At 38.3% G+C, this 17,659-nt stretch overlaps 1 protein-coding gene across 1 annotated transcript in view; it reads right to left on the bottom strand.

Moving 5' to 3' along the window:
• LOC121390103 (small cardioactive peptides-like) overlaps positions 1-15,940 on the bottom strand; it is a 52,444-nt gene extending 36,504 nt beyond the window's left edge. The window contains exon 1 of the mRNA XM_041521824.1: positions 15,762-15,940. Within this exon, the coding sequence (XP_041377758.1) occupies positions 15,762-15,830 (69 nt within the window). The 5' untranslated portion in view covers positions 15,831-15,940. The remainder of the gene's footprint in view (positions 1-15,761) is intronic.
• Positions 15,941-17,659: the final 1,719 nt, after the last annotated feature.

The raw sequence follows: 17,659 nt of genomic DNA, 5'->3' as shown, positions 1-17,659 counted from the left end.
AACAGAATACAATTTAGCATACAAATAAAAGCAATACTAAATATAAAATTGTAATGAGCCGCTCTATACTGAATTATGAGAGACCATTCGCTAAAAGTATCTAGAATAAAAATAAAGTAAACAATCCAATATAGTAGTGTTGATACAAGTAAAACAATAAGATATATACTTTAAAATGTTTATACATAAATCATCTCATAGTATATAAAAGAGATTTTCGATATTTAAGAATGCTGTGGCAGGTTTTGGCAGCTAAGATACAAATATCGGGACAGGACAAAATAAAGCACACTTTCTGTATGTCGGTGCAGTCATCATAATTAAAAAGTACAGTTCAACAGTGTGTGAGTAACATACAGTTATTTCTCGGAGGTACGTGCATTTTTAAAACTGTGAAAAATGCATTTCTTGGTACTAGAAATAGCAGGATGACCAAAAACACTTTCAGATTTACGGAGATGGATAATCTAAATAATAAAATCTAAGTAATGTTTGATTTCAGTTATCCAAAAATTGCTCTAATGGTGAAAAATATGCCGTAGTGTTTAAAAACTAGAGTATGTTGCTTTAAGGACCAGTCTGAAATTTGCATAATGGCGCCTTCATGTCAAACGCTTTTATTAATTTTCTTTGAGATATAAGCGTTAATTTCGATATTCTGAATTATTTATGCATGAAAGAGAGAGAAAGAAAGAGAGAGAGAGAGAGAGAGAGAGAGAGAGAGAGAAAGAGAGAGAGAGAGAGAGAGAGAGAGAGAGAGAGAGAGAGAGAGAGAGAGAGAGAGAGAGAGAGAAATAACACTTAACAGTTATAGAATCAATTAATGCATAAAGGAAATTTTTTATTTAACGAGGCACTCAACACATTTTATTTACGGTTACATGGCGTCAGACATATGGTTAAGCACAACACAGATATTGAGAGGAAACCCGCTGTCGCCACTTCATGGGCTACTCTTTTCAATTAGCAGCAAGGGATCTTTTATATGCACCATCCCACAGACAGGATCGTAAATACCACGGCCTTTGTTACACCAATTTTAGAGCACTGGCTGAAACAAGAAATAGCCCAATGGGTCCACCGACGGGGATCGATCCTAGACCGACCGCGCATGAAAGCAAACGCTTAACCACTGGGCTACGTCCCGCCACAATGAATGAATTTTTAACGACACCACAGCTCGAAAATACACATCGGCTATTGGGTGTCAATATTTGATTGGTTCCCGACGTGGCCATTTGGTTTACCGTGATGCACATAATAAACCAGTCTAGCGGACGTCTTCCCGCTCGGTCTGGCTGAACTCCGCCCTGTACTAGCCAAACACAGCAAAGTAAGTTTCAGCTGGAAAATACATTTAAATTTCTTCTTTATTTTGAAGAGCTCATTTTACGAGTTCATCTGACGTCAACCCTTAATCCCGCCATAAAATTCTATAGTATTTTTCAAATTGTTTAATTCACAAGCGATTACCGTCTTTTTTTCTCAATCATACCCAAGTATACTTAAAGAATAACTTATTGAGCAGCCAACGGTTGACAATCAAACTGCCCCTCGGTTACAGACCAAAATCTCACACCACAGTTTTTTTTTCACTTTTCAAACAACCCAACTATAATTAGCAGTGTTTTTGGCAGCCTTTAAGGAAACAATCCGACTTTGATCTTAGCGGATGAAGCCAGACACGAAATATCGCGTCTTATTTGTTGCTATTGTGGGGGAACTGTGTCGCCTGGCAGTCGAGCGCTTGTCCCGGGGACATTCTAAGCGATCTTTAGTGGCTTTCGTGTGATATAAGCACGTTGACAATTTCCTCATGTTTAGCTAATCGAAACCGCGAAAAAACGGCACGAGATCGGGATCCGTTCTACACAAAGAGCCGAATCGATTTCTGAGTAGTTGCTGTTTAAACCAATGTGTCATTTTTGTGGGAGGCGGCGGGCGGGACCATAGCCCAGTGGTAAAGTGTGCAGTTGATGCTAGTCCGAGTACTCTGCCGTTCGAGAGCTAGACGGACACTTGGATGGTTGAGAGAGAGAGAGAGAGAGAGAGAGAGAGAGAGAGAGAGAGAGAGAGAGAGAGAGAGAGAGAGAGAGAGAGAGAGAGAGAGAGAGAGAGAGAGAGAGAGAGAGAGAGAAAGGAAGAGAGAGAGAAGAGAGAGAGAGAGAGAGAGAGAGAGAGAGAGAGAGAGAGAGAGAGAGAGAGACGCATCGCACGCACCCAGTGTAGACGCTGTCATTGAAATAAAGTTTATATAAAGCAAAGCGTTGACGATGCCGTGAATAAACGAAGCATTTTATTAGGTTCTTGATATAAGCCATAGGTCATTAAATGTTGTTTCATTAAATTTACTAACAGTTGGAACACAAAAGGCAAGTGACATGCTAAACCAATATGGTACTTTACTTCAAATAACTATCCCATTATTGCGTAACAAAGTATAGATAATTTGAATAACTCGAACCCTTGTCGCCCGCCCATTGCCGTAACCTATTAACCGACTGAAGTGTGACGAGCTAACACGAAATCCTTTCCCAGACTATCACTTAACTAAGATATATATTGCTTCACTTAACTAAATATATATTGTTTCACTTAACTAAATATATATTGTTTCACTTACCTAAATATATATTGTTTCACTTAACTAAGATATATATTGCTTCACTTAACTAAATATATATTGTTTCACTTAACTAAAATATATATTGTTTCACTTACCTAAATATATATAGTTTCACTTACCTAAATATATATTGTTTCACTTACCTAAATATATATTGTTTCACTTAACTAAAATATATATTGTTTCACTTACCTAAATATATATTGTTTCACTTAACTAAATATATATTGTTTCACTTACCTAAATATATATTGTTTCACTTAACTAAGATATATATTGCTTCACTTAACTAAGATATATATTGCTTCACTTACCTAAATATATATTGTTTCACTTAACTAAATATATATTGTTTCACTTACCTAAATATATATTGCTTCACTTACCTAAATATATATTGTTTCACTTAACTAAATATATATTGCTTCACTTACCTAAATATATATTGTTTCACTTAACTAAATATATATTTTATGTTCACCTAACCAAATATGTATTGCTTTTCCCTTCCCTAAAATATATATTGTTTACTTACATATAATGCTTCACTTACCTAAATATATATAGTTTCACTTAACTAAAATATATATTGTTTCACTTAACTAAAATATATATTGCTTCACTTCACTAAAATATATATTGCTTCACTTAACTAAAATATATATTGTTTCACTTCACTAAGATATATATTGCTTCACTTAACTAAAATATATATTGTTTCACTTCACTAAGATATATATTGCTTCACTTAACTAAAATATATATTGCTTCACTTCACTAAGATACATACTTCACTTAACTAAAATATATATTGCTTCACTTAACTAAAATATATTGCTTCACTTCACTAAAATATATATTGCTTCACTTAACTAAAATACATATTGCTTCACTTCACTAAAATACATATTGCTTCACTTAACTAAAATACATATTGCTTCACTTAACTAAAATACATATTGCTTCATTTAAAGGGATGCTCGCACAAGTCTTTTGGACTGGTAATGGACATTATCAGCCGTCCTGCTCTATTACTGTAAATAATTCTGTACCCTTGATTAAGTAGACTTTCTCATAAAAAAAATCGCAAAACTGACCAATTACGTAGTCTCAAAAAAAAAAAAAATCACTTAGGTATCGTGAGTGGTCGGTTTTGCTTCAACGTACTCTACCAATAGTCTTAATAATATGGGGTTTTTTTCTTTGGAGTTTTTAAGAGAGACAAATACTATAACTCCATTTCGTTCTATTGATGCAAATTGAAATATATTTAGTTACATAGTTTGTTATACTGTCAAGTCATTTATGTTGTTTTACACGTCAGGTTGATGAAAGCGAAGCGCCATGTCGTAAATTATAGCGTTTGTTTACTGTGCATTCAGGAGTTGGTCGGAGCTGACGTCACTTCGCCCCAAGCTATAGCACCGGATGCAACAAAAAGGAAAACTATATGGCTGCCCCCAGTTAGCAGGAATAATCACGGTTTTTTAATTAACTCTAAAATTACGCGTTTTTTATTTGTTAAAGTGTCAGTATGTGTTGGTGGTCCGGGTATGCATCTTTCCAACACATAAGGCTCTTGTTTGAGCTGACTGTCCTTTTAACCAAACTACATTTTGCTTCACTTAAGTAAAATATATATTGCTTCACAGACGGGACGTTAAGAAGTGGGTTAGATCAGGTTGGGGCATATGACGGCACGAACTCGTCGAGAACAATACGTCACGGGTAATTCGGATTTTATTGGAATGTGCTGTCACATAATCTCCGAGAATTGCGAAAGAGCCTCTTGAAGGACAGGGCACTACTGAGACTCGTAATCCTGTGGTAGATGATTTCAGGTTTTTTTAAAATGTTAATTATCGGCCTCCGTGACGTCGTGGCTAAGCTATCGAACATAAAGCTGGTAGGTACAGGGTTCGCAGCCCGGTACCGGCTCCCCACGCAGAGAGAGTTTTAACGTCTCAATGGATAGGGGTAAGACCACCACACCCTCTTCTTTCTCAATAACCACTAACAATTAACAATTAACCCACTGTCCTGGACAGACAACCCAGATAGATAAGGTGTGTGCTCAGGACAGCGTGCTTGAACCTTAATCGGATGTAAGCACGAAAATAAGTTGAAATGAAATGAAATGTTAATTATATTATTGTTTTGCCATTAAGAAAAAAATTGTTTTGTTTAACGACACCATTAGAGCACATTGATTTATTAATCATCTGCTATTGGTTGTGAAACATTTGGGAATTTTGAATTTTAGTCTTTAGAGAGGAAACCTGCTATGTCTTCTCGTTAGTAACAAGGGATCTTTGATATGCACCATCACACAGACAGGATAGCGTATACCAAGGCCTTTGATATATCAGCCGTGGAGCACTGGCTGGAACGATAAATAGCCCAATGGGCCCACCGACGAGGATCGATCCCAGACCGACCGCGCATCAACCGAGCGCTTTACCACTGGGCTAGGTCCCGCTCCTTGCCATTACAAAGTAAAATGTCGAGATATTCGTATTACATATTCGACAGCGGTGACAGTTTAACATATTCGAAGACGTTAAGTTTAACGTCGAAGTTTCGCGTTAAGATCAGTTTCTCACAAACTGTAAGACCTAGGTCAGTGAAACTTGGTTTATAGTTGCACCTATGGATGTTCATCACAGTGAGCTGAAACTTGGTTTGTAGTTGCACCTATGGATGTTCATCACAGTGAGCTGAAACTTGGTTTATAGTTGCACCTATGGATGTTCATCACAGTGAGCTGAAACTTGGTTTGTAGTTGCACCTATGGATGTTCATCACAGAGCACTGAGACATTTTATGGTAGGCAAGACATACAATTCAGCGGAGTTCTTGATTTTAATGATGTGTCTCTTTAATATAAGACCGGGCTCGGTGGCGTCGTGGTTAGGCCATCGGTCTACAGAATGGTAGGTACTGGGTTCGGATCCCAGTCGAGGCATGGGATTTTTAATCCAAATACCGACTCCAAACCCTGAGTGAGTGCTCTGCAGGGCTCAATGGGTTGGTGTAAACCACTTGCACCGAACATTGATCCATAACTGGTTCAACAAAGGCCATGGTTTGTACTATCCTGCTTGTGGAAAGCGCAAATAAAAGATCCCTTGCTGCCTGTCGTAAAAGAGTAGCCTATGTGGCAACAGCGGGTTTCCTCTAAAAAACAGTGCCAGAATGACCATATGTTTGACGTCCAATAGCCGATGATAACATAAAAAATCAATGTGCTCTAGTGGCGTCGTTAAATAAAACAAACTTTACTTTAATATCAACTGAAAAGGTCGTTAAAGACAGTTTCTTAAGATTTGAACGGATGTTTTTGGCTGTGATGCAGACATTCTGCAGTTTTGCACTTTAAGTTAGAACACAGCTGCACTATGAACAATATCACAAATATCACAAATAAAAACAAAAAACCAAAAGAAAACACAGAAACAAAATATTTTTTTAAAGAACTACAAAGATAAAAATTAAATATTAAAACATCTAATAATAAACAAATAAAAAATACTAATTAAAAAAAAAAATTCAAATGTACTTTTACAGTTGAACAAAAAACATAAAACCACCCAACGATAAACAATATTCGACATAAAAAAACAACAACAATAAAGTGTTTCGAAAAATAAATTAAAAATTAAAAAAAATATATTAAAAATAAAATAAATCCCTCTTAAATAAATTATTAAACAAACAGTTCATCTTTACTTTAATTTCACTCTTTATTTATTTTGTAATATTGATTTTGATCCACAAGAATTACTCGCTTCACTACCAATCCGACGTAAAGATGTAATTACTTATAAATAGTGACAAACTGATTTATACGACTCGACAGAATCACTGGGACTTAAGACTTTAAAAATAGCCAGGATGATTTTTTCTCTCAAATCATGTTTTCTGTTTTTGGCCACAACATCCTCTTAAAATGGCGGCGATTGCTATTAAATTAGGTCACCGTCCGTTAACGAGTTCAAGCCGTTGCTAAGTGATTGTTAAAATTCCGATTATGAATTTCTAGTTGGACTTTGATGAGATAAAAAAACAAAAGAGTCAAAATCTTCCACTTAAGTACAGATTAATGAACCAATTTTTGCGACTGAAACTGGCAGAGACATTTGGCATTTCTAAAACTAGTCAAATACCGTTATCTCTACATCGGTTATATCGAGATTTTATTTGTTCTTTGGAGAGCTCAGAATATTTGGAGGTACACCAAAACTATTATGTTTATTTCGAACTACCGATATCTCGAGTTTGTTGGCTCGGTCCGCTGAACATCGATATAACGAGGTGTGACTGTAAATATAATTTGCCGGTGTAACAACCCAAAATATACCCCCCGCCAAACTATACCCGGGGCTAAAGTGGGCTAGCCTGTTTTATACCTCCAACCCTAACCCTAACCCTCATTTTTTATTACTAACCTGTATACAAAATAAATACATAAATAATTTAGACTAGAGAGGTATATTCTGGGCTAGCCTGTTTTATACCCTGGGGTATATTCTGGGTTAATTCAGTGTATACCGCGGGGTATAAAATAGGCTAGCCCACTTTAACTCCGGGTATAGGGCGGCGGGGGGTATATTTTGGGCTAAAATATACCCCCCCGCCAAACTATACCCGGGGTTAAAGTGGGCTAGCCTGTTTTATACCCCTAACCCTAACCCTAACCCTAAGGCTAAGCCTAACCCTAACCCTAAGCCTAACCCTCATTTGTTATTACTAACCTGTATACAAAATAAATACATAAATAATAAACGCGTTAAAACAAAAGCAACTATTGCTTTCATAAAAATAAAACTATCACAGATTAGTCATTTTAAAAGATATTTCGATATTCTCTAGCCCAAAATATATAAATTATGATGGAAAAAACCCTCTGGACATTGAAATACAGACTAGAGAGGTATATTCTGGGCTAGCCTGTTTTATACCCCGGGGTATATTCTGGGCTAGTCCAGTTTATACCCCAGGTATAGTTTGGCAGGGGGTATATTTTGGGCTATTACACCGGTCTGCAGTCATCACGACTAACAACGAAGAAAAACCCCATATGACGATACGTGTTTGACACTATGTACAATTTCAGAGAGAGAGAGAGAGAGAGAGAGAGAGAGAGAGAGAGAGAGAGAGAGAGAGAGAGAGAGAGAGAGAGAGAGAGAGAGAGAGAGAGAGAGAGAGAGAGAGAGAGAGAGAGAGATGCACCTTTGAGCAAGGGCAGGGCGACGAAAACCATGGGTTTTCAAGCAGTTATTCCAAAGCACAATAAAGTAGTTTTATACCATTCCATACACATATCTATATTAATAAATCAAATGACAAAACAATTCACAGTGTTTTACTGATACAGACGATTGACCTACACAATAATTCCTTCCCACATCAACTTCCAGCAATATCACATATTGTCTTAGAAAACATTAATTATCCAACACGCCATAATGGCCTCTGTACATGAAAAAGGCTACATATTATAGATACAGCTTAAGATAGCACGCTCCATCTGCCTGTAGTCTGGTTTGGGAAATAGGTCTTCATTAAAAATAATGTAAAAATACTGAAATGCATTTTCAAATCTTTTTTTTATGGTCACAACATAAAACTAAAAACAAGGAAGGACATGGTTTATTTAGCGACGCACTCAACACATTTTATTTACGGTTATATGGCATCAGACATATGGTTAAAGACCACACACAGATAATGAGAGAGGAAATCCGCTGTTGCCACTTCATTGGGCTACTCTATTCAATTAGCACCATCCCACAGACAGGATTACACATACCACGGCCTTTGATATACCAGTCGTGGTGCACTTGCTGGGGCGAGAAATAGCCCAATGGGCCCACCGATAGGGATCGATCCCAGACCGACCGCGTATCAAGCGAACGCTTTTCCACTGGGCTACGTCCCACCACTAAAAACAAATAAACAACAAAAACAAATAAACAACAAAAACAAATAAACCCAAACCCTACCATTAACGCAGAACAAACTGTTCCTTCCGAATAGAGGCAGGGAGTATAGGATGTGTCCACAGACAGGATAGCACATACCACGGTTTGTGGTACCTCAGTCTTGGAAAGCACAAACTGGACATGAACTAATCAAATTGGTCCACTCGGATCGAATTGTGTTATCCCTCAACCCCCCCCCCCCCCCCCCCCCCCCCCCCAAGTATCGAAATAGCCATATATACATATTTTATTGCATTATGCCCAATGGCCCTTGAGCGCATGTTTACATGTTATAGCCTATATACATATATAATAAGATACACATACACACACAATAATAAAAAAGAATACGGGGATAAATTAGTGCTAAGAAAGGGGCGAGACGTAGCTCAGTGATACAGCGCTCGCCTGAAGCGCGATCGATCAAGGATCGATCCCCGTCGGTGGACCCATTGGACTATTTCTCATTCCAGCCAGTGCTCCACAACTGGTGCAACATAGACCGTGGTATATATTATCCTGTATGTGGGGTGGTGCATATAAAAAGATCCCTTGCTGCTAATTGAACAGAATAGCCAGTCAACTGGCGACAGCGGGTTTCCTCTCTGAATATCTATGTACTCCTTAACCATATGTCCGACGCCATATAACCGTAACTAAAATGTTTTAAGTGCGTCGTTCAATAAAACATTTCCTTCCTTCCTTCCTTCCTTCCTTCTACTCCACACCACGCCATTTCTAATTAATATGTACCAGTCAGCTTTCGCTACGGATATACCAAATATCTGTCATGATAAACAGTCTGTGCAAATCTTAAATTTGTGATCCATAAGTCTATGGTATTAGGATGTTCCATACATCATTCAGCGCTTCTACATTATGGTAGCCCCACTCCCATGGTGGGAAAGGAAATAACTACTACTGCCATGCCCGACGGCTAGTGAAATTTGTTTTGGCCAAATGTTGCAGTTAAGTCTATTTTGTAAATAATAATATCCTGCTCCACCACCACCCCCCCACCCCCCCACCCCCAATGTTAGTGTTTTTAATCTCTATCTCAGTCTTTAGGCGATTATCCAATTATTATTTAATAAAATTCACATAGATAACGTTGTTTAATTACATAGATAAATAATGTTACAGTTTGAAACAAAACAAAACGTTAAAGGGATCTTTTGTTTAATCACATAGATAATGTTACAGTTTGAAACAAAACAAAACGTTAAACGGTTCTTTTGTTTAACTACATAGATAACGTGACAGTTTGAAACAAAACAAAACGTTATTAAACGGTTATTTTGTTTAATCACATAGATAACGTGACAGTTTGAAACAAAACAAAACGTTAAAGGGTTCTTTTGTTTAATCACATAAATAACGTTATAGATTGAAACAAATCAAAACGCTCAAGGGTTCTTTTGTTTAATCACATAGATAACGTGATACTTTGAAACAAAACAAAACGTCAAAGGGTTATTTTGTTTAATCACATAGATAACGTTACAGCTGGAAACAAAACAAAACGTTAAACGGTTCTTTTGTTTAATCGCATAGATAACATGACAGATTGAAACAAAACAAAACGTCAAAGGGTTCTTCTGTTTAATCACATAGATAACGTTACAGTTTGAAACAAAACAAAACGTCAAAGGGTTCTTTTGTTTAATCACATAGATAACGTGACAGATTGAAACAAAACAAAACGTCAAAGGGTTCTTTTGTTTTATGACACCACTAGAGCATATTGATTATTTAATCATCGCCTATATTTGGATGTCAATCATTTCTAAGTTCTAACACGCTGTCTTTAAAAGAAAATCCGCTTCATTTTCGCATTACATGCACGAGATTTTTTATACGCTCTTTGTCATAAACAAGACAACACATACCACGGTTTTTGATATACTAACCGTGAGACGGTAAAAAAACCCCGCTGAGGACATTAGATTCTATGATCAAAGCATCTCACGATTATCCTACGAAGTTAAACCCCGCCCCTAACAAAAACCACAAACAGGACAATACATACTACCGTCTTTGAAATTAATCTACCAATCATGCTGCTCTAGTAAAGTGAATCACTCTAGGGGGGAAGTCATGCCCCCCTTAAATTTTGCGACAGTTATAATTTTATTATATATTAATTTTAATCCCCTCCAAACCTCCCCCAACATTTCGCCTCATGTCATTGCCCCCCCCCCCCCCCCCCCAAAATCGATTTTCTGGATCCGCCACTGCTATAGATAACCCCAAATCATACGAAAACTGTCATTAATTATGCTTAGCTCGCCGAATTCCTGTTCCTTAGCAACGGAGGTTGACGTACAACACAAATTAATTAACAAGTTCCGGTGTACGGTTTAATTGATATGTATCGTTGCTGGGAAGATAGAATAATTATTCGCTACCAGATAATAAAAAAAAGATATTTCTTACTTGTGTCAAGGTATTTATTGATGTCAATAAGGGCGGGACGTAGCTCAGTGGTAAAGTGCACGCTTGATGCGCGGTCGGTCTAGGATCGATCCCCGTCGGTGGGTCCATTGAGCTATTTCTCATTCTAGCCAGTGCACCACGACTGGCATATCAGTGGCCGTGATATGTGCTATCCTGTCTGTGGGATGGTGCATAAAAAAGATCCCTTGCTACTAATGGAAAAATGTAGCGGGTTTTCTCTCTATGACTGTGTAAATATTATCGTTTGTTTGACATCCAATAGCCGATGATTAATAAATCAATGTGCTCTAGTGGTGTCGTTAAAGAAAACAAACTTTATTGATGGCAGTATTAGAACAAGTCTAATATTAGTGTGAGCAAGCTAATAAAAGAAGCACTGTATTCACAATCACATCACTACAAAACTGAGTCCATTGGATATCAACCTATGCACGAATATAGAAAAACGAAAGTTTGTTTTTATTTAACGACTCCACTAGAGCACATTGATTTTTTTTATCTTATCATCGGCTATTGGACGTCAAACATATGGTCATTCTGACACTGTTTTTTTTTTTTAGAGGAAACCCGCTGTCGCCACATAGGCTACTCTTTTACGACAGGCAGCAAGGGATCTTTTATATGCGCTTCCCACAGGCAGGATAGCACAAACTATGGCCTTTCTTGAACCAGTTATGGTTCACTGGTCGGTGCAAGTTGTTTTACACCTACCCATTGAGCCTTGCGGAGCACTCACTCAGGGTTTGGAGTCGGTATCTGGATTAAAAATCCCATGCCTCGACTGGGATCCGAACCCAGTACCTACCAGCCTGTAGACCGATGACCTAACCACGACGCCACCGAGGCCGGTGCACGAATATAGCGATACCTGTATAGATATATATAATATCTATACAGGTATGATGGAGAAACAGAAGTGAGTTCAGCGACCCTAACATATAACGTAACTGAAATTTGGTCTGTAGTATCAAGTGTTCTCTTATTGTATTGTGGTGCAGTGGTTATACTATCGGACGTAAGGCTGGAAGGTACTGGGTTCGTATCCAACCTGAGGCAATGGGGAATTTTTCATGCCAGTAACGACTCCAACCCAGAGTGAGAGCACCGCTTGGCTCAGTGGGTAGGTGTGTAAGGCCACATACACCGAGTTTCACCCACTTCACAGGTGCGATTATGGGTGTGTCTCCCGAGTGTATGACCCCACATGGGGGATGATTACCCGGCATAAATGTTCAGTGTACCCCGGACTCGGGTGATATCGAGATGGATCAAGTGACTAGTCGGACCAAATTTCCAGAGGTCAAAATCGACGCACGCCCTGTCAAGTAGTCCCATACCAAAGTGGAAATACATACAGTGAAACCCTCTCTAAATTGGAATTCTCTCTCTCTCTCTCTCTCTCTCTCTCTCTCTCTCTCTCTCTCTCTCTCTCTCTCTCTCTCCCCCCCCCCCCCACACACACACACACACACTCTCTCTCTCCCCTCTCTCTGTATATAAACTCTGCAGTTTTTATATCCTCTATAAGGCTGAATTAACTTCATTGATAAAAACAAATACAACTAGAAACACAAAAAAACATTTATAGAGCTAATAAAAAGCGTTTCGTCAGTCTATTGATCTACGCAACGCGACCGAACTGATAATTAATGTGTACACGCTCTCAGGTGGCATTCGAGATAAACGAGTTGATCTTATTACATGACGCTCACTTTCATTTCCCGCAAACATCTCGCTGTGCTGACGTCCTGGCCAAACACCGAGAGAGTTCAAACAACCGTTGTGCTGAAGCGGTTAAAGTTAAAGTTTGTTTTATTTAACGACATCACTAGAGCTCATTGAGGTTGTAGTCATCGCTATTGGATGTCAGACATTTGGTAATTTTGACATATAGTCTTAGAGAGAAAATCCGCTACATTTTTGTTTTCCATTTGTAGCAAAGGATCTTTTATATACACCATTCCACAGACAGGATAACACATACCACAGATTTTGGTATACCAGTCGTGGTGCACTGGCTGGAACCTCAAGCGGTTAAAGTCGCAGATCCAAGTTTGGTTAATATACAACCATGTAACATATTTGAATAAAGGTACAATAAGGCCCATAAGAACAATATTTGGAATCGGGGGGGGGGGGGGGGGGGGCGGGGCGGGGCGGGGCATCTCTAATGGGGTACAAGCCACATTATAATGTTTATTTATAAACCGTACACTTTCGCCCTCAAGTGGGTAGGAGCATAGACTCTCCACCTCAAACGCCCCCAACCCCACCAACCACCCACACCCGACCCCCCACCGTTCCAATGGGCCTGCAATAGAGTAAAACAAAAGACTAGAATTACTTCCCAGAGGTACGAAAATGAATAATCTAAACAATACAATCTAAGTAAAGTCTGATTTCACTTATAACCCCTCCCATCCACCCCACCCCACCCACCCCACCCCCCGAAAAAGAAAAGAAAAAAGGAGATCTCTAATTGTGAAAAATGCGCTATAGTCGCTGAATGGGGCTGGGACGAGAAATGGTCCAATGGGCCCATCGACGGAGATCGATCCTAGACCGACTGCGAACGTTTTAGCACTGGGCAAAGTCCCGCCCCCACTTGAAATTAATCCTAAGCATCGTCCCACAAGAGAATCGCTGTTGAGCTTTATGGAAGGTCCACGTAACATTTAGGCCAAAAAAAAAAAAAAAAAAAGGTCGGTCTTTCCAGAATTGATACGGCGATGCGGCTTTGTTTTTGTTTGTTTGTTTTGTTTTGTTTTGTTTTTTAAGCATGGATTGCACAGAAAAAGGTGGGTATATTTGATACGAAAATAAGGGGCATATTTCTAGAATGCACGTTATAGTTCATGCGCGATTGCATTTTGGCTCCAAATGCGATTTTACGTTGTAACAAGAAAATTCCGGCAAAAATCGCGGAAAATTAAAATAATGATAATAATAATAAAAAAAATAATGTTGACGCGTGAGTGTCAAAATCGGCGCGCGCGCTGACCAGAGACTAGGAATTTATTTTGTTTGGTCGTATATACATATAACCTATACATATCCAATTAAGTTTCAAACGAGTCACTTCGTAAGTTGATTTCCGAAGCGATAATTGCCGAATATATAATTCATGAAAATCCTAAATTTCGTGTGAAAATCGTGTGGTCTAAATGAGATATAAATGCTTTTCGTTGAACACCGAGTTTAATGATAAAATAATATACAAATATGCACCCGATTCATTGTGACGCAAAATAGCACTCTTCTTGATACCCTTCTTTGAAAATAATCAAATAATCATCTAACTTTTATTTAATATCCACGTTGGTTGTAGAAAGTTCGTCTGGGTGGTAGAATCGGACTCCCTCGGTTCTCTCATTGGGTTCCCCCCACCCCCGTCCAGAACTAATGCCCCACGACTGGTATAACTATCGCTCCCGGTCGCCATAATTCCCGCAAAGACTAGATCAAGGAGAGTGACTTTTAGCTCCTCCTTAAACGGTGAATTACACACTTCTTTTACAACTTATTATTAAATTGCAAATACATCGCCATGTTTTTTTTGTAATAGATTGAAATACATTTTTTCCCCCGTCCCAACCAGTACTCTACAAATGGTATATCAAAGGCCGTGGTACGTGCTGCACTGTCTATGAGAAAGTGCATATAAAATATCCCTTTAAATTAATGGAAATATTTAGCGGGCTTCCTCTGATGACTACGTGTCAGAATTACCAAATGTTAGACATTCAATAGCCGATCATTAATAAATCAATCAGCTCTAGTGGTACCGTTAAACAAAATAAAACAGAAAACACTAAACGATTTAAAACAAAACCATAAACTAATTGAAATATTTTCGACTTTTACAAGTTGAAAATAAATGCGCTAATAATAGCCCTTATTTTTGTAATAGGTTCAACTTATTTTTCCCGTCCAAACTAGTGTCCCACGACTGGCGTTTCAAAGGCTCTGGTAAGTGCTGCACTGTCTATGGGGAAGTGCAAATTAAAGACAAAAAACTGTAGCAAGTTTCCTCTGAAGACTACTAGTCAGAATTACCAACTGTTTGACATCGAAACAAAAATTTATTAAAAGTTTTAAAATTATTTTTAAACAAACAAAAGTAAAATAAAAGGGACGTACCTTGATAACTTGGGTTAGTTACTAATCATTTAAAAGTATTTAAAGTGAAAAAACTAAAATTTATCTAGTTTAACGACACCACTCGAGCACATTGATTGATTTATTAATCATTGGCTACTGGATATCAAACATTTGCTAATTTCGACGTACAGGTATAGTCATGGGGGGGGGGGGGGGGGGGGGGGGAGCGAGACGTAGTCCAGTGGTAAAACGCTCGGCTGATGCGAGGTCGGTCTAGAATCGATTCCCGTTGGTGGGCCCATTTGACTATTTCTCGTTCCAACCAGTGCATCACGATTAGTATATCAAAGGCCGTGGTATGTGTTATCCTGTCTGTGGGATGGTGCATATAAAAAGATCCCTTGCTACTAATTGAAAAACGTAGCGGGTTTTCTCTAAAATTACGAGTAAAAAAATAGCCAAATAGGTAAAAATTACCAAATGTTTGACATCCAAATAGCCGATGTTTAATAAAAAAAAAAAAGTTCTTTAGTGGTGTCGTTAAACAAAATAAACCAAATTTTGGAGAGGAGTAAAAGAAGTGTTCTACTTACCATTGCTTCACAACCCATAGCCAAACACACGAACACAACCACAAATATTCTGAGGAGGGAAACGTCCATAACTGTGGTACTGTGTCTGCTATCTTTGACGGACGATAAAGTATGTTGCCTCTCCGACAAGGTTCGTTCTTGACTGTCTAGCAGGCTGGTGCGTCAGTAATTATAGGACGAAATCGCCAACACCAACTAAGGCGTGTTTTAACTTATCTGCCCCTCTCCAGATGGCGCAGTTTCGTTTACAACGCCATCCGCCAATGAGCTTGTTTGCGCGTATCGCTGGTTAGCGATATTTGACGACCACGCCCCAATCCAAGACAATCCTAAAAAAAGGCGGTGCCATTTAGAAATGTTTGTACGTGTACATAACTAGTAGAAAGTTGTGGCTTAATAGCGTAGGTGATTTTTGTGTCCACGTCAGTTGTTATGGGGAATTTTTCAATTTTACATCCATAGAACTGAGAATCAGTTGTGCTTTGGGATTCGGGTAAAACTAATGAACTTCTGTCGCCCTGCCAGGCGATCGATCTCGAGAAAATAGTGGCAGTTTCTTCATCGACGGGCACAAGAACAAATATTTTACATACAAGCTAATAATGAATGGAATTGGCCAGGTGGTATTGGCGGTACACGTGTGGTTATCGCTTGCACATTTATCGTTCCGTTAGTAATAACACAAATTAAAGAGAAAACTATCGTTCTTTTTGTAGGTGGATTTAGAGGCTGTGCATTTTCTTAAAGGGACATTCCTGAGTTTGCTGCAACTTTTAATATGTTATCGACTAACGGAGACTTTTTTAACGATTGTAATTACATAACAAATATATTTTTCTGCATAAAATATTAGTGGCTGTATATTAAACGTGTTCCAATTTGTTCTAATAGTTTTACTAGGTAAAATTTCATACGAAATTATTTGAAGACATAATCCAGTTTGGGCTTTTTACAAATATTAAGACGACCAGAAACACATTGAATATACAGACACTGATATTCTAAACAAGAAAATAAATTTAATATGTAAGTTTAATCGAAGAAATATTTTATTAGTCGGAAAAATCTTACAATGCAGCAAAGTCGGGAATGCCCCTTTAATTTACCTCAAAGTGCCATTTATTTTTAGTCTCATTCGAACAAACACCGGCCTCGGTGGCGTCGTGGCAGGCCATCGGTCTACAGGCTGGTAGGTACTGGGTTCGGATCCCAGTCGAGGCATGGGATTTTTAATCGAGATACCGACTCCAAACCCTGAGTGAGTGCTCCGCAAGGCTCAATGGGTAGGTGTAAACCACTTGCACCGACCAGTGATCCATAACTGGTTCAACAAAGGCCATGGTTTGTGCTATCCTGCCTGTGGGAAGCGCAAATAAAAGATCCCTTGCTGCCTGTCGTAAAAAGAGTAGCCTATGTGGCGACAGCGGGTTTCCTCTAAAAACAGTGTCAGAATGACCATATGTTTGACGTCCAATAGCCGATGATAAGATAAAAAACAATGTGCTCTAGCGGCGTCGTTAAATAAAACAAACTTTACTTTACTTTTTTTCATTCGAACAAGTAATAATGTTGTACCTATCGAAACCGGGAGATGGCAAAATGTGGAACTAAAAGACCGACTATGTCCTCTATGTAACACCAGTCCAGGTGACGAATTTCATTATCTTTTTCAGTGGCCATATTTTGACAATGAAAGTAAATTATACATAGGTAAATACTTTAGTACGAGGTCAAACACCATCAAATGGAAACAACTCTTTACTTCTCCAAAAGTGTCTGTTATTACAAAACAAAACGATGTATTTTTATAGATAATATTAACTGTATTTAAATGTATTATTGAAACGTAGATATTTCGAATTATTGTATAATATTATGTATTACACTATACAGATTTT

Source organism: Gigantopelta aegis, chromosome 15 (genome assembly GCF_016097555.1).
Source record: "Gigantopelta aegis isolate Gae_Host chromosome 15, Gae_host_genome, whole genome shotgun sequence".
NCBI lineage: Eukaryota > Metazoa > Mollusca > Gastropoda > Neomphalida > Peltospiridae > Gigantopelta > Gigantopelta aegis.
The sequence above is the reverse complement of the archived record's forward strand: the minus strand, read 5'-3'. Positions and strand labels throughout refer to the sequence as shown.